The sequence below is a fragment of the Rhyacophila brunnea genome, unplaced genomic scaffold (genome assembly GCF_057557595.1).
Source record: "Rhyacophila brunnea isolate RB1 unplaced genomic scaffold, BYU_Rbru_1.0 scaffold_23, whole genome shotgun sequence".
NCBI classification, from domain to species: Eukaryota; Metazoa; Arthropoda; class Insecta; order Trichoptera; family Rhyacophilidae; genus Rhyacophila; species Rhyacophila brunnea.
In genome coordinates, this window is record NW_028232893.1 from 8,483,948 (window position 1) to 8,507,842 (window position 23,895).

The window sequence follows — 23,895 nt, forward strand, 5'->3', positions numbered from 1 at the left end:
TCGGGATTAAAGACGTCGGTTAGTAATTAAGGTGATTAATACCTACTGTGATTTAAAATACAAAAGCTGTTTGCCAATACAATAAAACCTCGTTAATAAGAACACTGATAATTCGAAATTCGCCGTCATTTGAAATTTTCGCAAAATAAAGTCCCTTGAACATTATTTTCATGTAAAACCATGCCTTTAATTCGAATTTCGTAATTCGAAATGATTTCAGAGTCCTGGCATACAAAAATATTCAATAAATCGTAATAAAGTACACTATTTTATGAGCCATTCATTAAAAATTGTGGCAGATTTTTCTTGAAAATCATAACTTACTTAATTTAAGAAGGTAATATAAATAATACTGACATTTTATGACCCATTAACACACACGGAATCGGAAATTTCGTAGGAACATCTATGACCACTGGCGGCTCCCTCTATAGGTCATTCGGTCATTGACCTGCCAAAATAAATACCTAAAAGTGCGGCCACACCGGCAACAAGTCGCGCGACAACTCGTTAAATTTTACGATAATTATCATAATTGCTTAAGAAATTTTACGATAATTATCATGCTTATCGTAAAATTTAACGAGTTGTCGCGCGACTTGTTTTCGGTGTGGACCCGGCATTACAATCGACATAATAATATTAATAATATGTGCAATGTCATATATAATAATATTAATAATAATCGGTGGATTTGAAATTATAGGGCGCGCGATATTGTGTCAACCCAGTCTATTGGGCTTTTTTTGTTTGGGCGATAATTCCCCGAACAAAAATATTGTGTTCGCCGGCAGTCTGAAAATTGACCCAAATTGAATATTTTTATAAAATTTTCTCTCTCGTTTCTCATACATAAGACAGAGATCGATATAACACAAAATACGAGATCGAAGCTTGTAACGGTGCGTGAATTACTGTAATATCGGCAATGCCCGAGTGTGAGACAAAAGATTTTTTCACCTAATTAAATGAAACAGAATGATAACACTGACTAGATAATTGGTCTCAAGACGCAACTGTGTATGCGGTTCGGATTCGTTGACAGGTTTTGACGAATGCCTTTGGTTATTTTAATAATATATAAGGAGTTTTTGGTGATTTATAACATTTTTGTGAAGCAGTTAGTACGCACGCAGTAGCAATTGAAGTCTGTGATACAATTATAATGGAAATGGAAGCACGATTTGCATCCAACGATCATCTCATTATATCCGATTTGTTCAATAAAGAAAATTACACTGATTTTAAAAATAATTTTCCCACACGTCAAGTAAATTTGGTAAAACTGTTAGAAGAAATAAACATAATCAAGTTAAAAAATGAATTATTGGTGTTTTATCAACGAGATGATTTGCATGGCGCTATTAGTGCAGTTTCTCTTCTACATTTTTTACTCAGCAATAATTTCAACGAAACATTTTCCGAGTCGATCAAAGTTCTCCAATTTATTTGCGTCATACCAATGACAACAGTTGAAAGTGAAAGATGTTTTTCCACTCTCAAAAGAATAAAAACCTTTCTACGCAATAGGGCCAGGATAGACTGACCGCTCTTGCAATGCTCAGTATTGAAAAAAAATATGTGGGAAAAATAGACAATTTTTATAATCGTGTGATTGATGATTTTTCAAAAAGCAAAGAAAGAAAAGTGGACCTGATTTACAAAAAATTATAACGCGTTGTGTGCAATTTCGGTTAACGATGGGTTGGCGTTATGAAAAACGGACATTTTTTGAAGGGTTAGTAGGTACCGACCTATAACAATTTCTAGCACTTATTCTATAATGTATAAAAAGTCAATTTGCAATACGTCTTTTCAGTAAGGCAAATTAAAATAATATATTCAAAATTGACCTGCTAGGTTTTTCCGGATTAAGCCGCCAATGTCTATGACCGTAAACAAAATTAATGAAAATCAATTTTTTTTTTTTCAAAATTTTAATATTTCGTAATTAGAATTATTTTTCCATTTTTGGTCCTGTGGAATTCGTATTAAGGAAGTTTTACTGTAGTAACGCAATTTAGAAAGTGTCGCAATTAAATAAGATGCCTGCATTGTGGTCAATGCTCATGGCCGCGAATCCTGGGAGAATTTGAATACCTGAAAGAGACATTCCTTTTGAATTACTTCCAATATTACGAACAACTGTTTCATTTCAATAAACAATGTTACATAAACTCCGGTGTGCATCAGTATATTAATTTACTTTCGAATGCCAACTAAATAGTGTGCTGCAGTCGTGCCGAATGTAATTGTGTGATCCTACCTGGAAGAGATGTACGCAATATTTTCTGTTGAGACCACAAATAAACTACTTCAACAACCTTCATGATAGAACTGATACAATAGTCGAAATTGTACCACATGTATAGTTTACATTTTTCCACATTGCATTTTGATTGCGGGAGAGACTCACGTTGCTTGTACGTCGTAAAGCTAGGTACAACAGTGGCGGAGGGTGACTTTTGGAAAGAGGTAGGCTGTGGAGATCTGATAAAAACAGCACACTTGTCAGGTATACTTACGAGAATAGTACGATATTTACTACTAATGAATTAGGTACACACTAATAAATGACAACGACACAATAATTCAATGAAACTTCAAAAACTCATTGACGACATAAAAATGAGAGATGTGTTTAAATTACGTATTTTTCAAAACATTTATACCCATCAAAAATCATTAGATAAAATTTATTTTTATTTTTAAAAACAACATATACTTACTTATTTATTAATATTCGATTAAACGACGTTGAAGTTATTTTTTTAATTATCTAATTATTAATGATTTTGGACAAAGTGCGCAGTCGTGACAACAATATTATGCGCAAATGTTTTAGGCTCTGCGATAGGAGCTTACTTTATTTCATACAAATCAACAGACATGCTGAGGTTACGAGACGTGAAGTCCATACGAAAAAAATTCAGAATTATTTCACATAATCGGAAATTTATTTACGTCAAGATAAGATGGCGCGCGCTGTGGTATATTTTTTAATACCATTGTTTTGTAAACTGTGTAATACTGTAATACATTCCTACATATACGACATCTCTCGTTGGCAAAATAAATTATTTTTATAGAACATGAAATAATGAAGTGATTAAGTATATAAATATGTCAATATGCAATTTAAAAATATTTTTCTTAAGAAGGTAGGCTTTAAATAATCGCCTAGTATGGAGTCTTCACCACTGAGGTACGATGATTGGATTAACTTACGGATGCATTTGAGCCTGGCGAGGCCAGTAGTAGAGGACTGATTCTCGATGAAAGGGTTTCTTCCCCTTCACTGCAGTTATCCCGATCTGGAATATAAGAAAGAACGATATTAAAAAACAAAGCATTAATAAAAACGAGTTACACACGTAGATTATCTTTTTACTCATTCCAAATTTTTTTTTGTTGACCCGATAACTCACATAGTGCATATTGATAATAACAATCCGTGCGAGACAATGCCCGACACGCCATGAACGTGATTGAAAATGGAAGAATGACACTCGCCTGAGTTATTAGTTTACTGACTTTGACTTACAAGGTACATGAAAAATAAACGGTTACACGTAAATGACATACATCGCAACTAAACTGCCACAATCCAAATAAAGTCAAACAGAGAAAATCAGCTTTGAAGTTTTTACCTTTCGCATTTTTGTACTGGGTTTTTGAAATATGTTTAGATATTGAATGAAGTTTTGACTTGAATTGATGACTTAGAGATATGAAATTTTCGGTACATGTACTATGAACGATAGACAATGAAACGTAGTAATTAACTCAAAACACGTTTAGTTGCGAGGGTGCGATATATTCAATCTTTCGTAAATAAATAAGCACAAATGAGTAGTTGAAAAATGAGCTCCACCTACTAACATGAGCGAGGGGGTGACGATGAGAAATCGTTACATGCCTTGCCGCTCACCTGTCGTAGGTGAGGGTAGTCGGATCCAGTCTTTCGCCGAAAACGTTTGACTAATGTCAACAGTTGCTTACTTAAATTAATCTACTTGACTATTGTAAACTGTGAGCTGTCTGTAATTATCCTTTGTAAAATATAAACTGATTTCCGACCTTCAGTGCCATTATGGAAAATCCATATTGCAGCATCAATGTTTCTATTCTACTAACACGTTTACAACTGAGTCATCTATTTCCAAATGTTTTTGATGACTTTTGGTAAATATAGATCATTACCTACTATGTGAAATTACATAAAGAATATGTTAGGGGTGAGTTGGAAATACTGTCACCAGTTTGTGTACTACTAACAGAAAAACAACTCATAAATTTAAAATGTGTTTAAAATATTATAATAAATGGGACTTTTCGACAAGCGGAGCTCAGCGTATTTTTAGCGATTCTATTGAAGCCGATACACAGTCTGAGTTCCCTGAGCCGATACGTATTTCAAATACTAATATGGAGGTGGTTTTATTTTCAGTTGAGTATGAAATTTTTGTCGCATACGCACGCTAAACGCTCAAAATAGTATTCCAAATACTAGTAAGTATTTTGGAACAAGTTTCTTTACTAAGAATTTTTTTATACTGGTAGTAAGTATACTTAGTCTTCAAAATCGACCAGTTTTCCCATCTCTAGAATATGTACATATTTTTAGATACATTTTTACCAAAAGGACAGGCGGTTTTTGGAAATAGACATCTCAACTGTCTGTATATTGTATTGTAAAAATAGTAGTTAAAAGTAATTCTTTGTACATTGCAATAAAGGCTATCATTGCAGATTGTTCACTACAATATTGAAATTGTGCATGTAAAGGAGAACAGGCAGCCCTCGAATTTTGTACGTTCTACTTTCGTACAATTCACTATTTCGTACATTTCATGCGCTTCCATGCGGTCGCAATTGATAAAGATACAGAATGTTAGGTATAGAACTCTCTATCAAGAAAAGAAAAAAAGGATGGTATCCAAAATCGTTTGACAAGTTTACAGAGAAAACACCTGATTGCTAATACGCCTCGTTAACATTATTATATCTATCGATAAATAAATATTTTTTGTTGTACTCTTTTTGATGTTTTTTTACATTACTCTACTTCTCCACATTCAACATTCCTACACATTTTCAGGAACCAATTACGTATGAGGCCATCTATCCAATCTGGAAGCTCTGGTATCCACAATTGAAAAAGGAGAGATAAGAATCGATCAGAACTGAGGAGTTGATTTGAGGTAGTTAAGGTTCAAAGAAGATGTAATATGATCGTGCTTACCATGGTTGGTGGCATGGTGTACCCTAGGAATGAGACATGAAGGGGAATCCCTCCGGAGTGCTGCCAGTCTCTGCTGTGAGGCTATCTTCTCCCGGGCCAGACGCTCCATCTCGTGCTCGCATTCTCTCTCCCGCCTCTTCAGCACCTACAAATAAACATGCCATCAAAATAGGTTGGTATCGCGCTATAAAGAGACCAGCATAATAACCTGTTGATTCAAACATGTGTTATAGTATTTGATTTATTTATATGCGTGAACATAGCAGATTCAGCGCTCGAAATGGAACTGAACGCACCGGAGCGCAGCTCCTGTTCGTGAAACCCCCAAAATTATCGCTCCGTCTCGTGGAAAAAGTGAAGTATTAAAAAGCCATAAAATTAATTACTTCATATATTTTTTTAAAAGTTTATACGCTACATGTCGGATTTAGAGTAAAAAAAAATATTTATGACGTAAACCTCAATTTTTGGCTGTGGCGTCGATAACATTATGCCCTAATCTTGCATGCCACAATTTTCAAGACAGTCACTTCATTTGACCGGCTGAGCTTGGCAGGTATCTAAGATATTATGATATAATTCGTCTCTGTTCTGGCAGAACACACTAACTGGAGAATACTAGTTTTGAGTAATTTGACTTTGAAGTTGTTAAAATATTTGAAATGATTTATCATGTGAGTTTATTAAGTAATCATAAAAAGGATGACTTTAAAATAAAGACTGTTAATAAATAAAGAAGGTTTCCAGACAGTAAAGTTTGAAATAAGGAACATTTTGGTATAACTAACTCAATATGTAATTTTTTCGAATTAGTGTCTTCTGCCAGAACAGTGACGAACATAATTATTACATAAATAATATGGAAATATTTTCGGAAAATTATCAAGCGCTCCGGTTCGTGAAATCTTCCATTTCGAGCGCTGAACAGATTAATACATAGTCCAGACCAAGACCCGTCGGTTGAGTGAGCATTGAACACTGTATGACCTGTTGTATCAAAATTGTTTTCTAACTTCCTTATCCGAACATTTAATATGTTCTGATACAATTGTCCATGTATTATTTTCCGACGTCGATAGAAAATATTGTTCATATACACCAGTGGCGAAGGATGGAGGTGGGCTATTAAGATCCGACATAAATTGTGCATACTAAACTTCAACATAAGTCAGTCATAAATATTTGTTTTCATTGAACTAACACTACAAATTGTAGATAGTGATGGTTAGTTTTTAAAATTCATTTAAAACCTGCCCAAACCAGTCAGTCGTACATGAACGACACACATCTAATGCATAGTACCCATACAACCTTGAGTAAGATAGTCTAAGAAATTTCTTCAGACCTCTTTCCAACACGCATGCCATGACCGACCGACCACTGTAGGGGTTTGCCATAGATCAGCTCGGCTGAGGTAGTTTTGAGATCTTCTCGCCAAGCTGCCCTGATTCCCATCAAGACTGTGGGTAGTGTCTCTGTCCAACACGTGTTTTGATGGCATTTGATAGCTGCTTTCATTTGACGATGTAATCTCTCAACCATGCCATTTGCTGCGGGATGGTAGGCGGTGGTGTGAATGTGAGTTGTACCTGCCAGACGATTTAGTCTCAAACTGTCTTCCTTGGTCCGTGGTGATTCGGACTGGAGTTCCAAGCCGCGTGATCCATCCGGAGTAAAATGCTCGTGCCACAGTCTCTGCTTCTTGGTCTTTCAACGGGAAGGCTTCTGGCCATCTAGTAAAGCGGTCTACACATGTTAAACAGTATCGATATCCCTCCGACGGTGGTAGGATGACAATGTCGATGTGGACGTGCTCAAATCGGGTTGACGGTGGCTGTTTGTTTTTACGAGAAATGGATATTAGCCACTTGCTCATCCTATTAGGTCCATACTCTGACTCAAACACAAATTGAGAAATAATATGACGTGTACTTGCCATACCCAGGATTCGAACGAAGTTATAGGCCGACGCTTGAGCCGCTCGCAATACATCATTATTATAATAATAGTAAAACCTCGATGTGACAAACTAATTCAGGAGCGATGGCACCTGTTGAAACCGAATTATAATAAAGTAGGTTTTCTGAATGCGCATGTTAAAAAATTTATAAATTAATTAGTTAGCCTGTTTTTAATAACATGTTCTTAAAAAAAACAATAAACAATGTTTTTAAAAACAAAACAAAAGACAATAATTTACCAGGCATAATGATGTGTCACATGCAAATCATATTGTTTACAAGCTGAATAAAGACTGGCAATTTCGTCAGTTAAATTGAGTCTGCAAAATGGAGGTTGTACTGTATAGAAATTACATAAATGAAAAGAAAGGACGCTTTGTTACTGGCTGACAACTATTCAAACTGACTGAATTTGACACAGAGAAACGGTAACAAATTTAGAATTCAATATCAAGTTGAAATACATAAACTATTGCTATTCCTGAATGTTTATTATTCAACAAACAACTATTACGTACTCTGTTGGAATATTTCAATAGAAAATAATACATATACGGATTTAGTAATTCAGTTCCAACGGTTATACAATATATCTGGAACTTTCTAAGGTTCAATTGACACAAATTCCGTAATCAATTGTGCCACGATTATATAAAATAATATATCTTTTAATGATAGAACATATTTATGTTTTCATTTGATAATTGAAAGGTTGATAAAGTGACACAGATGTGAAAGGCAGGGATACCAAATAAGTTATAATACAACTTGCTGCCAAAAGTTGGTAAGTCGATAATTTAAGTAATTAGAGCTATAGATAAAACACTTTACAGAGTCACTGTTGTACGCTAAAATTGCTTCGCATCTGTTTGGTATTATTTGTGTGTATGCATTAAGGCCTGTAATAAAACCCTACTTAGAATCGCCTGCAATTATTACCGTATCACCAATTGGTTAGGCGTACAGTGGAGGGGCGTAAAGGGCGGAGTTTCTATTGTTACTGAGAGTAACCTGGTCATAAACATGCCATAAACTCATTCTTTGCAATCGTCTACAGTGTGTTCATTATAGTGATTGTAAAAAATAAAAACGAAATGTGTAGTGAAAGTAGTGTTGTGACAGAAGTTTCTGATGCATCAGGAGTTGGTTTAAGAACGGTTTGGCGTGTTTTAAGAGAAAAACAAAAAACAGGGACTTTTCGAGTCCTAAAAAAAGGTTAGTTAAAAATAAAAAATTGTATATTCCCAATCCTAAGTAAATAAATAATAATACACAATTAAATTATGTTCTTCCTATTATTTATTTTACTTTAACAGCATTATACTTATAAGTTGAAAATGCCATTTGTAATTGTTCTCCGAAGTCCTAATGATTGTATGTATAATTTTGTCTTTAATTGTTTAGTTCTCTATAAATTTATAACTCATCTGTTAAATAATGATAATGATTAAGGCTAATTCATAAATTCCAAAACATTGTATATTCCTAATCCCAACTAAATAAATAATAATACATGATGTTTTCATTGAATTGTAACCATCATATAAGTAAATAATATATAGGTACCTATGTTCTAATGTATGCATTTTTATTCCATATTTTATTAAAACAATAAGTTATAAAAATATGCTTATTTACCATAATTCTTCATGCACACAATGTGTCAATACTACCAAAGAACACCAACACAACTGCAAATAGTTTTTAGCTTACAACAGTGTCCCTGTAGAATGAAACACCTATAACCATGGCTTATGTGTCTATATATTATATAAATATATATGCTAGAAATAAAAATCAAGGTCATCCGATATATAGAACATGCACACAAAGCACAAAGAAATCGGACATGTCAAACTTAAAATTGCAATTACCTACTCCATAACATGATTCCGAGACTTCGCAACGTTTGGCAGTAACCCCACGATTAGACTTTAACAAAAATAAGCTTCGCTTTGCTGACAATATGAGTTACAGGGGATACAATATGTAAATTGTACGTATACAGTTTACCATGAGCTGTCATACTGGAAACAGATGACCATATAGCATCAATAGGGATGCTGTTTGAAAAGTATATATTAACCTATTATTTTCTAAATAAATTCACCACTTTAGATTATGTAATTGATTGGAGCATGCGATATTTTAAAAGTTTTGCATAATATTAATTTATATATAATGTCAACAATCAATCAAGAAATTATAGAACCATTCCAAGCTATAAATGATATTGATAGAGGTTAATCGAATGAAGGGCAATTCACGAACGAAGCAGTAAAAAACACCGCTTAACTGAAGCATGTAAAATTTTTAGTTTTATAGGAGATATTGAGTGTGTAGAGCTTCGAACGACATCAATACGTGCGAGTGAGAAAGCATTCAGCATGCTTATACCTCATGTCCATGCGTTAGAGTAAGATAGAAAGTAAACATGCCAAAACGGATCGTTTGTGAATGTCATAGAAATTAAATAACATTTTTATCCATTTTGGTAATGACTTCAAATTTAATCAGTACTTACTGTTAACGTTGCATGATTAAATCATTCATTGTTGAAGTACGTAGCCAATTTATCTTTAAACAGGCTAGTTACGTCTACAATATAACAATATTACAATACGGTGTATTTTGCAAACAAACATGTGTGTTTCTGTATTACAAAATCACAATAAATATTTAAGTGAGAATTTAAACTCAAAATAATACTTTCAGCGGTAATAGAAAAAATAGAATAACAGCCTGCCCACTACGTACAAATTTTTGACGTTTAATAATATGTCAAAGTCAAACGGATAGTTACTAGCGCCTCTACCGGCAAAGCGTGTATACTAAATTGCAAACTGTACCCGACACCACCGGTTCACATTTAATATACTTCGTTGTAGTAGGTTTGCGCTTAGGTTGTGCAACCGGCAATACTGCTTCATTCAAGAATTGGCCTTCTGGGGATGCTCCGCACCTACAGGCTGTTGTATACCGATACAACAGCAACAGCTCACCATGCAGGATACAGTTAAAGGGGGACAAAGCCCGAAGACCTTTAATGTTTACTAACCAAAGTGAACAATGAACAATTAGAAGAAAACTCATTTTGAATCTAATTGATGGATCGTGAGCGAAATATATATAATTCAATTAAAGACCGATCTTGCGTTTGGTTTCACCTCGGCCTCTAAAGAGGTCTTGATTTGGATTGGATTTTTCAATGAAAAAAACTGCCCTAGCACGCCACCTATTATTTATTACAAATTGTTTTTTGGGCACATGAGGTTCGCCATCTGTTTTAGACCACCTCCTAAAGAAAAAAAAACTGCAGGAAACATACATTTAATCGCAATTTTGGCATAGTTTGATACCTACTGGTAGGTCAGCGTTAATAGTAAATTGGATTTGCATGTCTCATAGCCAGACCAATGGCTCAATGAATATGAGCAGTCATCCGGATAGTGAAAGATGTTAAGCTCAAATCCCACCCGGTCTACTTTTTTCCTAATAGGTATGTTTCTAAGCTAAGGTTTGCAAAATGATGTACTTTCAAAAATAAGAATTTTTCTTTTTTGTATCTGGTGTATATTCAGTACAGTACACTCTCAATAATCAACCGCTTGATTATCCGACAACTACAATAATCCGCTGTTATTTTTACTAGTTGAAAGGACAAAATCAAGCTCTATAATTCGATTCGTCAAATTCAGCAGTCCGCCGCGTACAAGTATACAACGCAGATGAGACGGGTTTATTTAGGAAACTTCTCCTTCGTAAAACGTACATTCATCACGAAGAAAGTAATGTACCAGGGAGGAAAGTGTCCAAGGACCGCGACCGCATCACAATTATGCCGTGCTCCACACACAAAATGAAGCTTTTGGCCATAGAGAAGGGAAAGCCAGGGAAAGTCATTCAAGAATATCCTCCTCACTGGTTGTGTCAAGTGATTTAATGTTTAATATTTAGTTAATTAACCTAATTTATAAATATGTATAATTTAGTAAATACTTGATTTTGATTATAAATAAAACCATATGTTGGTAGTACAAATTTATCAAAAAAACTATTTTTACGAAATACCTGTTTTAATTTTTACCATATTTTGTATGTATGCACTATAAATCCGCCCACTGTAAAATAAATATGACATATTATTAACTCGGCTTCAACCCTGCACCAATGCAAAATGCAATATTGTACAAAACAAATTTACGTTAGCTTAAAATGCTGTACATAATATACAATAGTAATTCTATGGATTGGGCAAACAGATTATGAAACGGGAACAATTATTCAACACTGACTTCAATGCTAATAATAATTGCATTTATAACTATTTCACATAATAGGTATGTTCATTGTCTTCTTTTGGTACTGTCTTCTATCGAAGGTTTGTGATGAAGTGCAGTAAACCTCCCTATCTGGGGCCAATCGTATCAGATCAACCAACGCCTTAGACATTGAGCCACTTGCGGAGGTTGAGTGGTTAAGAATCTCCTTCTACATACGCTTCTGCTGCCCTCTATCTTCCCGTTTTATTATGAATTGGAGTAAAACAAACTTATCATTGCGGAAAATATTGCTGTACTTTCGCCATATTTCGAGGAAGACAAAAACCCTTAGAAAGGTATTTTTAATCTGATTATGTATTGTTTATTTAAAATGAGATTTCAATTTAGTGCGTATACTGATGAACTAAATGCTGTCAATTAAGACTCCATTTGATAATAATCTGTAATGCGAAATGGCTTGTAGTGAATTTAATCATTTGTCTTCTTCTTTTTGCGGTGGTCCTTCATCGAAGGTTGGCAACAGGGAACTCAGAAATAATAGGAACTGAAATACCCAACGGGCAAGGCGATAGCAGGTAACCGTCTCGAGTAAGAAAGAATCCGGGTTAAGCTTACACACATGTCAAGAATACGTTGTACGTCTAATACTGAAAACTGCTCTCGGTTTATGGATTTACGCTCATTTAATGTTGGTGTATTACACACACTATTGCATATGCATAATGCGTGCTTCATTTTCGTAGGACACTCACACATTCAAAAACCCTGCTTCAACGTGTGGCGTATTGAATATAGCCAATTGGTATTTTATTTATTATCTGTTCTGTGATTGGCAAGCAAATTGTAATGCATCTTCCTATACTGGGTCAATCATATTAGATCAACAGTGCCTTACAAATTACGTAACCAGGAGAATTTTATTCTACCCATGCCTCTGCTGCCCTCTATGTTCCCAATATTACATACAACTCATATTTATTATTGTGGAAAATATGGCTGATATATAGGTACACCTTTTATGTGTATTATGTCTTCAACTTTTTCCATCTTAACTTTCATCCTAATATAAAGATGGTTTTCTTCAGCGTCTTATGTTTTAGTTTCACCCTAGATATAAATACGGCAGATGGTGGACACTGATGAGGTGGAGTGACCATGGGGAGGGGTTCACTGGAAAACCGATAGCTACCACCACATGCAGTTTCAGAAGACTGATCTAAAGTTCCACAATAATTATTCCAGAGTGATAATGATCATTGAGTCATGATGGTTATGATAAGAAAGAGATATATAAAGACAGTAATATTGTGCACAAACCTGTATATATCTAATGGCGGAATCCAGAATGGAGAGGTTGGAAGACTTCTTGTCATCGGGCGAGCCAGGAAGCTGTCGCTTGAGGAGTTCGAAGCAGTCTTTGAGGTGCGCTCTCCGATTCTTTTCTAGCTTGTTGTGGACTTCTCTCGTGCCAGCTCGTGGACCACCCGATCTGAAACGTAATCATTTCATTTATAAAACGTGTTTATCTCTGGGTATTCACCGCCTATAAAAATTGTTTTATGAGACATGTTTCACTGACTTAGAGAGCTTTATCTAGTATGAATACATAATTTTATACTTCAGTTTATTATGTAATGTTAGAATACTTGACAAATAATACTGTTTGGTGAGAGTAGAAAAGGAGCAATATAATGTAGGAAAGAGACACAAGATAAAATTCCCAGTTTTAATCAGTCGAAATGAAAAGAATATAAAATATATACATACATATATTATTAATAGCAATAAGACACAGTGACGTCCCGTGAGGGTAGGCAGATTGAGCGTCGCTTAGGGGCGGCAGTTACCCAAAGGGCGGCAATTCGAAGATTATCATTAGGTACCTTTCCATTAAAAAATTCAACTCACTTGTTGGAAACAAAATGTATTAATTATGTAGGTGCTATAAAAGTTTTAACAGGACTTTTTTTTGTCGGGTTCGAGATGTCTAGTTTACTTCCGTTGTCATTAGACGTCACCTACTTGTTGAACAGCAATGACACGTGCATACCTAATTCAAAATTTATCCAAATATATTTTCCAGTCAGTTGAAAGTTCAAGTTTGAAGTTCAGTGAGTTTTGGAAGTTGTCTAGTGTATTTTTAAATGTACCTATCTGAAACCGTAGACTCGCAATGTTGTCTATTGAACCAGAGATGGCATTTAAATTAGATTTAGTGGTATATAATATTCTGTTAGTAATGTATCCATACAACACATTTCTTAGATATTGGAGTCGTGAAAGGATAATAAAAAGTACCGTATAAATAAGAACGTGGCGGCATTTTGGCACTGCCTAGGGGCGGCATTTTGTCTAGGGACGTCACTGTAAGACAAAGTTAATGGTTATGGGCTAACTTCTTACAAGCAGCAGGTATAATCCAAAATCTAGAAACAGTGAATGAGTGTGTATATCTGAGATCGACCATTAGTGGAAAAGCGGATGTGAAGCAGAAATTAGGCTGCAGACACACGGCATTGCAGTTGACGTACGTCGACGCAGGTCTTATTTGATTCCAATTACATCCGATTAGAATCACCAATTAGATAAAATAAGCCCAACTGGTGATTCTAATCGAATGCAATTGGAATCAAATAAGACTTGCGTCAACGCACGTCTACTGCAATGCCGTGTGTTTGTAGCCCAAGAAGGCGAATACAGAATGTCAAAAATGAAATGACACCACTATATGGAAGGATTGGGAATTTCAATTGCCAAGAAAATTATGCTTGTGCAAACATTAGCCATGGTCATGGACCCTGAGGGCAAAGGAGTGGAAAGCAATTGATGCCATCAAAATGTGGCTGGTGTTAGGCCGAATGCTTCATATTTCTTGGAAGGAGCACAGAACGAACCAGTCAATCATCCAAAGACTACACGTAAAGGTATGGCTCACGACAACAAGTCTTTTTTTGGACATATTATTCGGTGCGGACTACTGAATGAGTACCCGTTGCCTTACACACTGGACTACGGGGCTGCCGAGAATAGAGGGGTAGGTTTTTTACGAAAATTATGAGTGGAGAACAATAATTGTGGGTTTTTAAAAGTTAATGAAGGATGTTATTACTAATTTATGCAAATTTCTATGAAAAAGTTTCAGCGTACTTAAAAATAGTTAGCATCCAACATACCCATTACTATCACTCCTGGCCCTGGGCGGATCGGACGCGTGATCAACCAACAGGGCCTGGTGGTGAGCGGGGATGGTGATGGGAGCGCTGGCGGCTGGCAGCAGCGACCTCTGCAAGATGGGCTGCTGCAGGTGCTGGAACTGCTGCGTCGGCTGAACGGACTGGGCCAAGGTCACCTGCTGCTGCACCGCCTGCGCTGGGTGCTGCTGGATGACGAAGCCGTTGCTCCGGGGCGTCGACAACACCGGGGGTGTGCATTCTGGTTCTTCTTCTGTGAAAGAGGAAATAATAAATTAATACTAGAGTTTTCATTGGTAGCGATGACGCAAGTCGTAATTGTGACAAATCCTAACTGTTGTTTTTTGTTAATAAGTGTGTTTCTGATGTGTTAAAAAAAAATTGTGCTTGAGTAAAATTAATACGTATAATTTTCATAGTATGATAGATCTTTTGGGTCCACAATAATTATTATGATTTGGCCTGAAATGCGCACAGGTCTTCATTTGCCAGTGGCGAAGGCTCCATAGTAGGCGATTATTTAAAGTCTACCTACTAAGAAAAATAGATCTTCAAGCAAATAATTTAATAATACACTGAAAAATCCAAGATAATTGATAGTCATCTATCGTCAAAATTCAGAAATACATAGCTTTATTTTATAAATTAGTAAGGTTTATAACCGTAACTACTGCCGCATGGATTGAACCAATGTTACAAAACAATGTTATGAAATATTCGATGGGAATTTAAGATGTGGTTTGTATGCGTTTTTAGTTACGTGACGCCACTGACGCCAGTCTCTGTCTGGCTTTTTATTCCAAAATCATAGGCTGTTTAGTTAGCGCTTACATCCGCACATTTATTCAAAATAAGTAATAAGAAGATAATTTAAAAAATAATTTCTATGGGATTCAATCACATATAAATATTGATTGTTGTTAAAAATATAAAATAATTTATACCTAAGTCTGTATTTTAAATATAGAAGTATTTAAAAATGTCTCTAGCTTTACGGGTTAAATACAAATTGTTATGAAACATATTATACACAACAGCGGATATTTTCAAAGATGATACTCGTAGATAATATATTTTGAGCGTATGTTACCTTTATAAATGTTTAGGAAAATACGTCATAATTCAATCGAATTGCTTATTTATAAACTAATTATATCAAACTAATTGAGATTTTGAAATTTCATTGATTTAGTGTACCTATTCATCAGTAGTAATATAGGGTTATCTTCTTATTTCCCGTAAATATATCTGATAAGCTTGGTTACTCCACAGCCTACCTCTTTCCAAAAGTCACCCTTCGCCACTACTATTTGCTAATTACACACTGATTAATTAAATCATGCATATTATATTATATTGTGGTGGTTCTTAAAAATAATGGGGAATATTTTTTAAAGCATGATTTTTTTTTCGCCTAAGGTTTTAGCCATTTGGATGACATCATTAATAATTATTAATTGCGTGACATTTTCTTTGGCAGTGGTAAAAAAAATGATGATGGTATTAGATACCAACTATATAGGGAGAGTGACTTTCGGTCATGTTACATGAGACATGTTCCTACAATCATTATTTATTAACAATAATTTAAATATTTTTTCGGACACCCATGAATGGGCTTTCCATCGAGTATTGTATAAAATGTGCCAATGTACATACATAATGCCACAACACCTTTGGACAAATAACGAACAAAATAAATATTATTTTAAATGTTTTAATTTATGTTATTATTGAGTTGAAAGAAAATTAAAAAAAACAGCGTAAATATTATTAATATCTATATTATCTTTTGACTTGCGTCATTGATTTTTAATTTGCATAATTACTGCAATAAAATGAATATAAAATTTATATACTTATTTAAATTTCATAACAGGTGCATTTAAAGTACCTATTAAATTAAAACAACTGAGGATGTAAATGAAATGTCAAACAAAAGACATACGGTAATAAATTGATTTATTCCTACATGTATGACCTACTAGTTAACTTGTTTAAATTATCGCAATTAGGTAGGAGGCTCGTAGCTTAATTTGTTAAGGCATATTGGCGGGATACCAGTGGATATACGGGTTCAAATCCCGTCGAGCATCGTATTTTTTTGTGTTTTGAAATGTGATTTTTTCTAGTGGGTATTATAAATATCTGGGGTGTTTTCAAGTTATGTAAGTTCAATAATATATGGAATGTTACATTCTCAAATATCGTGAATTATTCTTTGAATAAAAGAAATGGTTAATTAATAATTTACTTAATGTTCTATTAAAAAAAAAACATTTATTTAATATTTCATTTGACCTACTTAATAGTTTATGGTTTAGAGATTATACAAAAAAAGATATTTTTAATTATATTATAGCCAAACACACGCAGGAATTAACTAAATTAATTGAACTAACCGAGCCTTTGCGGATATAATAAAAAAAATGTTTGCAATACAATTTTTAATAAGTAAGTAGGTAAGTCAGCTGGTTGATATCATACGGAAAGTAACATGCCAGCGGGTGGGGCGAGCTGCACTGGTAAGGTCAACGACTGAGCGAGCGGCCTTGGCGTGTATGCATTGAAAAATTTCTTTAATAATAATTTACTATGCATGCATCCACGGACCACGCACACACATGTAAACCACAGACGGCAGTGGCTACGCACACATGCATAGCTCACATAGGAGAACGATAAGAATACTATACTTCTTTTGCATTGAATGTCGAGTGTCTGTATAATCAATAAATTAATAAATCTCTCCAATACATGCATTAGTAAGGCGTGGCCAATTACTGGGGGGATTTATTCGTATTTTAATTGCGAGGAGTACGGCCTTGCCGCTAACAAGGACGATCCAAATTGAAAAAATATTCAAATCTTTGGCGACAATATGGACAGGATGGAATAATTTAAAAAAAGTTTTATTAAGTATTTCAGAGGTTGAACACAAGGCCTGAACAAAAACGATGCATAAGTGCGAGTGAGAAAGTATTCGATACTCTTATAATCTCTGCGACACGCGAGAGTAAGATAAAAGGTTTACAGACGTGGGAGATGATTTGCTACGGTGTCGCCGCCAAATCTTACTTTATTGCTTAACTAAGCATCGATAACCGTGTTGATAAAATTGTTATTTTTTGTGTTAAACATAAAGTCAGAAATATTTTTAGTTAATTAAGTAGAAAAGATGGTTCTGTGTGTTGTATTAAAATGTGGTAGCCGTACTGATAAGCAAGAAGATGGTATTACGTTTCATAGGTAAGTTGATACATGTTCGTGATAATGTATTGTATATTATTATATATTTTAATATCAAGTGACCTAGTGTTTCTTTAAAATAACTTAAATTATGGATATTTTTACCTGATGGTTGCATTTTGACCGCTTAAAAATACTATATAACGTAAAAAAAATAGAAAATTATATTTTAATTCTGAACCCACAAACCAAACGTACGATATGCAGCTTCATTTAGCAATGCAATGGGTGGCGTGTCTAGATGTATCTATAGTCTAAGGTTGAACACAATCACAATTAGGAAATCTCTGCGGACAAAATACATTTTAATTAGTGGCGTCTGGCCCATAGATGCCTTTGATGAGGAGCATCCCCAGAAAAATGATATCCATTTCGAAAAAAATATCCATAATTTATTATTGACTTTACAAAGCAGGGGCCACTGACTTTTGAACGCATTTGCCGTCGCTTCAACCGCGGACTATCGCACTTTTCGTGTAAATTCCCCATACCCAGACACTCCGCACTTGAGGCATAACGATGAAGATGTCATTTCCCTCCATTTTCGAAAGTGAAAACACGCTGTCACTTTTGTTCTTTTTTTGTTTTTCGTCTGGGTTCGGGACTTGGAGGTGGACAAATAACACACCGGAATTGTTGTGGAAACGACGAGATTTATTTACGTTAATATATACTAATGGTTACATTTTTTTCACAGTTACAATTTCTTTTATACGTAGCGCGAGTTAACAATGTTTACTGTCTGGCCGTCTGCCGCGTATTGTCCGCCATTTTATGTTTTGCTCCCAGCGAGAAGCGTTGTCGAAAACGGCGACAATGGCGACGTTGCAGATATTTTTAAACGGCCGGGATTTACAGCATTGCCGGCTTTATTATTATTTATTTTCGTAATCAACCCTTACTATTCGTTGGCTTGGTACCGATTAGGGCCTCTCCAGATTCACAGAGACATCCCCAAATGGGGACCATTTGGGAATGTAACAAAGATCTAGCCTGCAGCTGCCTAACGACCATAATTATTAACAATGTTCGTGTCCGTTTGTATCGTCCGCGTTGTTTTGTATTTTAGACACACCGTGATAGAATATTAAAGTAAACGATGTCCGAGATGGTTGAACCAATTCATGCTTGCGACGTGTCTTTCAGTGGTCAGTCCTTACGTGTCGTAGAATGCCGAGAGGAGTAAGGTCAACCCGTACGACAGCTTAATTGTCTGGGTCAAAGTCTTCAGTCATGAGATCCAGGCGAAGAGGAAGAAGAAGTGATATTCCATTAATTCAAATTATGTATGTTAATTTGTAATACTAGAGCGGGCATTTTTCAGGTTTCACTTGTGATAACTGTATTGCCAAACAATAAAGTGTTGCTTGAAATACTGTTCACAATGTCCCATTGAAGTGGACGAAACCGGTCATGATGACTAATACTACCCCGTTTATACGTGCATGGATTTACTGTTGAAAGTAAATATTATCGCGGCCATAACAAGAAAATGAATGGGTAAACATGTATTATCCTGCAGTTGCAAGTTTGCATGTATGAATCAAAAAAGTTTGGAAGCTTCTGAATTTTCATGCGACAGTAGGGATTTTTTCGGTCTGCGCCTGCGCAGTAGAACCAGTGGCGAACATGCCGGCAAAAAAACGAACTATACTCATTTGAGGTTAACCGATTTTTACTTCCTGTCAAATAGTACCGTAAAATGGCAACATCGCGCCTCGCTTACTCTTGAAGAATGAGATTGGAGAGACGGTCAGCATTTTTTGGTGTAAACAGTTATTGACACGATAGTTTAAAGTACGCACTATTGCTGCCTATTAAACTATGTGGAATAAAGACTACATTACTCTGTTTTACAATACATTGTTCTTTTTTATTTTAATTAATACAATGTCTTTTCACAAAGAATTTTAAGTTAAGTGAAACCATTATGTATAGAAACTTAATATTATGTATTTCGATTTTAAGCTGACATTTAATAACTAACGTTACAAGAAACGGAACAGCAGCTCGCTTTTAAGTCAATTAACTAAACTTGGTTCGTCGGTGGTGGGCTGGATACCAGGGAACTCAGAAATAATGGTAACTGAAATACATAACGGGTAAGGAGTAGCAGGTAACCGATATCGAGTAAGGAAGAATACGGAATAAACTTAAAGAAGTGTCAAGAATACGTCATACGTCGAATACTGAGAACTGCTCTCGGTTTATGCATTTACGCTCATTTAATATTGGTATATTACACACACTATTGCACGCATGTACCCCACATTCTGAAGCAGGCCCCCTGGCCAGGATCTTTGGCGGGCCCCCCTACCAATCGCTAGGCTTAAAGGCAGTGGGACATCCTACAGGAGCGGTTTCTTTTTAATGGTGTTTTAGGTAAAATTAAGGGTATTTGGTGTATTTTTAGCGATCATTTGGTATTTGGTATTATTGAATAAATTCACTTGAATAATGGAGTTGTCAAATATCAACATACAATAATCGAAAATTATTGTACTTATCACAGAACTAGATATTTTAAAATGTTAATACTCCCCAATTAAATCAAGTTTCTGATCAGAGCAAATTTTGATGAATATTTATCTCACTTATCGGACGATCCGCCACGCCGGGCCCCCAGGCTAGAGCCCTGTCAGCCCCCCCCCCCTGTGGTGACCATGATTGCACGTGCATAATGCGTGTTTAATTTTCGTATGACACTCACACATTCAAAACCATGCATCAAAATGCAGCGTATTGAATATAGCCTATCGGAATTCTATTTATTATCTGTTCTGTGTTGGATACCGTGTGTCCGATCCCTAAAACTATTTACCTATCAGTGACGTAATCTGACATTTCCCAATGCAGTATTATTCGCGCGAAAACTGTACCGTGCTAGTAACCGCGTTAAAAATAGTCGAGAAAAACAAAATATTACGTGAGATGTCGGACACGCCTCCGCGGGATAATTTTAGAAGACCGAATTCTATTTTCGGCGCCAACTAAGGAAAACCAGCTCGTCTTATAATATATTATGTTTGTCTATGTTTATTGGCTGGAAAAACAAACAGAGCCATATATTATTATGCAACACTGTGGAAAAATACGTAGAGGAGATGAGCGTCGTTGACTTTCACTTGACGCCGCCTCCCTATTTGACCGGCTAGGCGGCGTTGCCAACTTATCGTTTTTCTTTGTCAGTAGGCATTTTTATCCATCTTGCACCTGGCAATTGCCCACTGAAGAAGGATGCCGATACATTACACGACTGGTCCTAATTTTCGCCCCTCCCGTTGTCTAAGGGTAACCTGTCATTGTCTATAGAGTGCTCATACTGACGCGTCTATCGTGTTCACTTGTCGGAGTATTCTTAGTTTCAGATTTCTTTCAGATTATTTTAACGTATCTTGGAGACTTTGGAGTTCATCTGATTTAGTGGTTATGTCTTATTAATAATTGGAAGTGACGATCAAAGTAAGTAAACTTCTTCTGTGTATAATAATATCATAATACACTACGACGTTTGTGAATGTGACAGTCGATTCTAAGCGACAATAACTAATAACTTATTTATACTCTTCAGTCATTATAGAATACCAAACTCTGCTTGCAAGTACGTTATCAATAAATAGTATGGCAGTGGACCACTCGTTGCTTGCGCAAAAAGTTATGCTCAGGCTTTATTAATCTATAGATGGCGGTGATCTGGCATATTACGTTAAATCTAGTGTTTTCCGACACTGCAACCAGCTTAAAATCTCTTATGAAAAAGATAGAATATTAATTACACTGGATTTGCTTGAAAATCAAGATACCGTCGAACTTGGTTATTACGAGGAAGTTGGGACCGACTGAATTTGCTCGTTATAAGCGTTACTCGTTATATCAGAGAAAATGTATTTTAAATGAGCGATCACATAACACAAAAAGTCAAAAATAAAAAAAATCTGAAAACCATAGTAAAAAATCCCGAAACAAGCATGGCATTCATAAACTACAAAAGAAGTTGTTTATTGTAATGAGCACTGGTAAGTACCTACGGACTTCACAAACCTTGGATTTTTCAACCATATGCGTGGATACTTTTCATTATTGTCGACGAAAACACCAATTAGGTAGGTACTTAGACACCTAACTAGTGTCATAAACGTAATCCGACCCCGGCGGCATTCTGTCCGATCGGATTTTATTGCATAGGTCGAAATGTTTTTAAACAATCGACACATTAACAGTATTTTAGCTCGGTATATCCGATTGTTAATAAATGTATGGAGAAAAGCATAAATCAAAATGTCAACTACTAATGTTTCTTCATTACATCCGAGATCGTAATAACCGAGTTCGACTGTAGTTTGTTTTTATACCTTACCAATATATTAATAATTATATCACCAATAAAATAAATGTAACATGCTATTAGTGATTTCGTATAGGAGATTTCACGGCTGAGAAAAATGCCTTATTGAAAACAAATTCATCTACCCACATTGGATATTGCTCATTTGAATTCTGCCAGGGTCTATAAAACCACTTTGCAAAAACCCTGGAAAATTCTTTGTAGCGCAAGGCGGTGGTGATTCTTAGGAATATTCCATTTCGTCGTATTCATTAGGCGGCTATAGACGGACAGTTCTCGTAACAGGTTGAACATGGCACAGAGAATAACTGTTCAATAACTGTACGTTAGTGGCCACACCACAGATCAGTATAACTACCCCATTTAAATCTGTCGAACTGTCAACAGACGTGCCCATATACGTACAGTTATTGTCTGTGGCAGATCAAGTGTCAAAAACTGTGGAGGTTATGTTCGCGGAGATCATACACAGGGGTACCTACCTAGTGTTAAATTAGTTTTAAGTAAAGGTATATTGAACGATATTGATTTTGTTAGATTTATTATGATTACAATTTATTGTTTGTGTAAATATATGTCCAGATTCTTTTATTTTGAATAAATTATTCATAGTATTAGCCATCATCGCCCTGTCATGGACATACATTGCACAACATGCAATTGCAAGTTGGCGTCTGTTTCCATGATACCTAGACATATTTTTGTATTTAAGTAGTGGAAAATATTGTTTGCGGTACCTAGTTGACACTTCACAATATTCGTAATCAGCGGCGGCTCCTCTAACACCATGCATGTGCGCTGCACTGCTTTTTCCTAAACATCACTCAATGTGCAACAATGCTATTCATAAGTCATCACTCGTTTATCGCAATTTAATCCATGTAAATTTATACCAAAAGTATATACTCAGTAAACAGTCACCGAATTCGTGCGCTCGTCGGAACGCACAAATATGGATCTTAGTTTGCCGTTCATATTACATTGGGTAATAACAGTTCAAGCCGACACGTGAAAACGATAAATAACTCATTAATAGACAAAATTTTATGACCATTAGGGACGCAGCTCAAAAGTTACGCGGAAAAATGTAGTAACTGAGATTTAGCAGGATTGATAAAAAAATAGATTTTTTTTTATTTAAATCTCATATAAATTCATTGAAAATAGGCTGATATTGAATAAAAATTGATTATCAACATAAATATTTTGGATCGATCCTTTATTCCTTCTATATTTGCAAATATTTGAATATGATTTATAAAAAATTAAAATCAAAGTTACCATGTTCTTTCTCATAGTGAGTGAATATGTATAACATGATGTCATATTTTTAACAATGCAGGCATTTTGCTGGAGTTTTATTGTTTTTTGTAGACGAAGAAACTGACGATTTGTCGAGAGTCGAAAAATACGTACCTACCTATTCAAAACAATCGATAGTTTTGTTTTTTTAATATTTTCTTCAAATATTATTTCTTACATACAATTCAGTATGATTTCTGCGGTCGTCGTTATAGTCGGCCTTTTTAGGTGTTTTGTCACGTTATTTCGATAGTTTTGTTCATAAAAATAAATTCATAACAATATATATACTTATTGTTTAATCAGGGAAGTGTATGTG

At 35.3% G+C, this 23,895-nt stretch overlaps 1 protein-coding gene across 2 annotated transcripts in view; it reads right to left on the bottom strand.

The window, feature by feature from the left end:
• Positions 1-23,895, bottom strand: part of LOC147069431 (uncharacterized) — a 167,189-nt gene that overhangs the window by 13,372 nt on the left and 129,922 nt on the right. For both annotated transcript variants that reach the window (XM_085950124.1, XM_085950123.1), the window contains 4 exons: positions 14,663-14,933; positions 12,807-12,978; positions 5,246-5,390; positions 3,229-3,314 (listed from right to left, as the gene is read on the bottom strand). In XM_085950124.1, the coding sequence (XP_085806250.1) occupies positions 3,229-3,314; positions 5,246-5,390; positions 12,807-12,978; positions 14,663-14,933 (674 nt within the window). The remainder of the gene's footprint in view (positions 1-3,228; positions 3,315-5,245; positions 5,391-12,806; positions 12,979-14,662; positions 14,934-23,895) is intronic.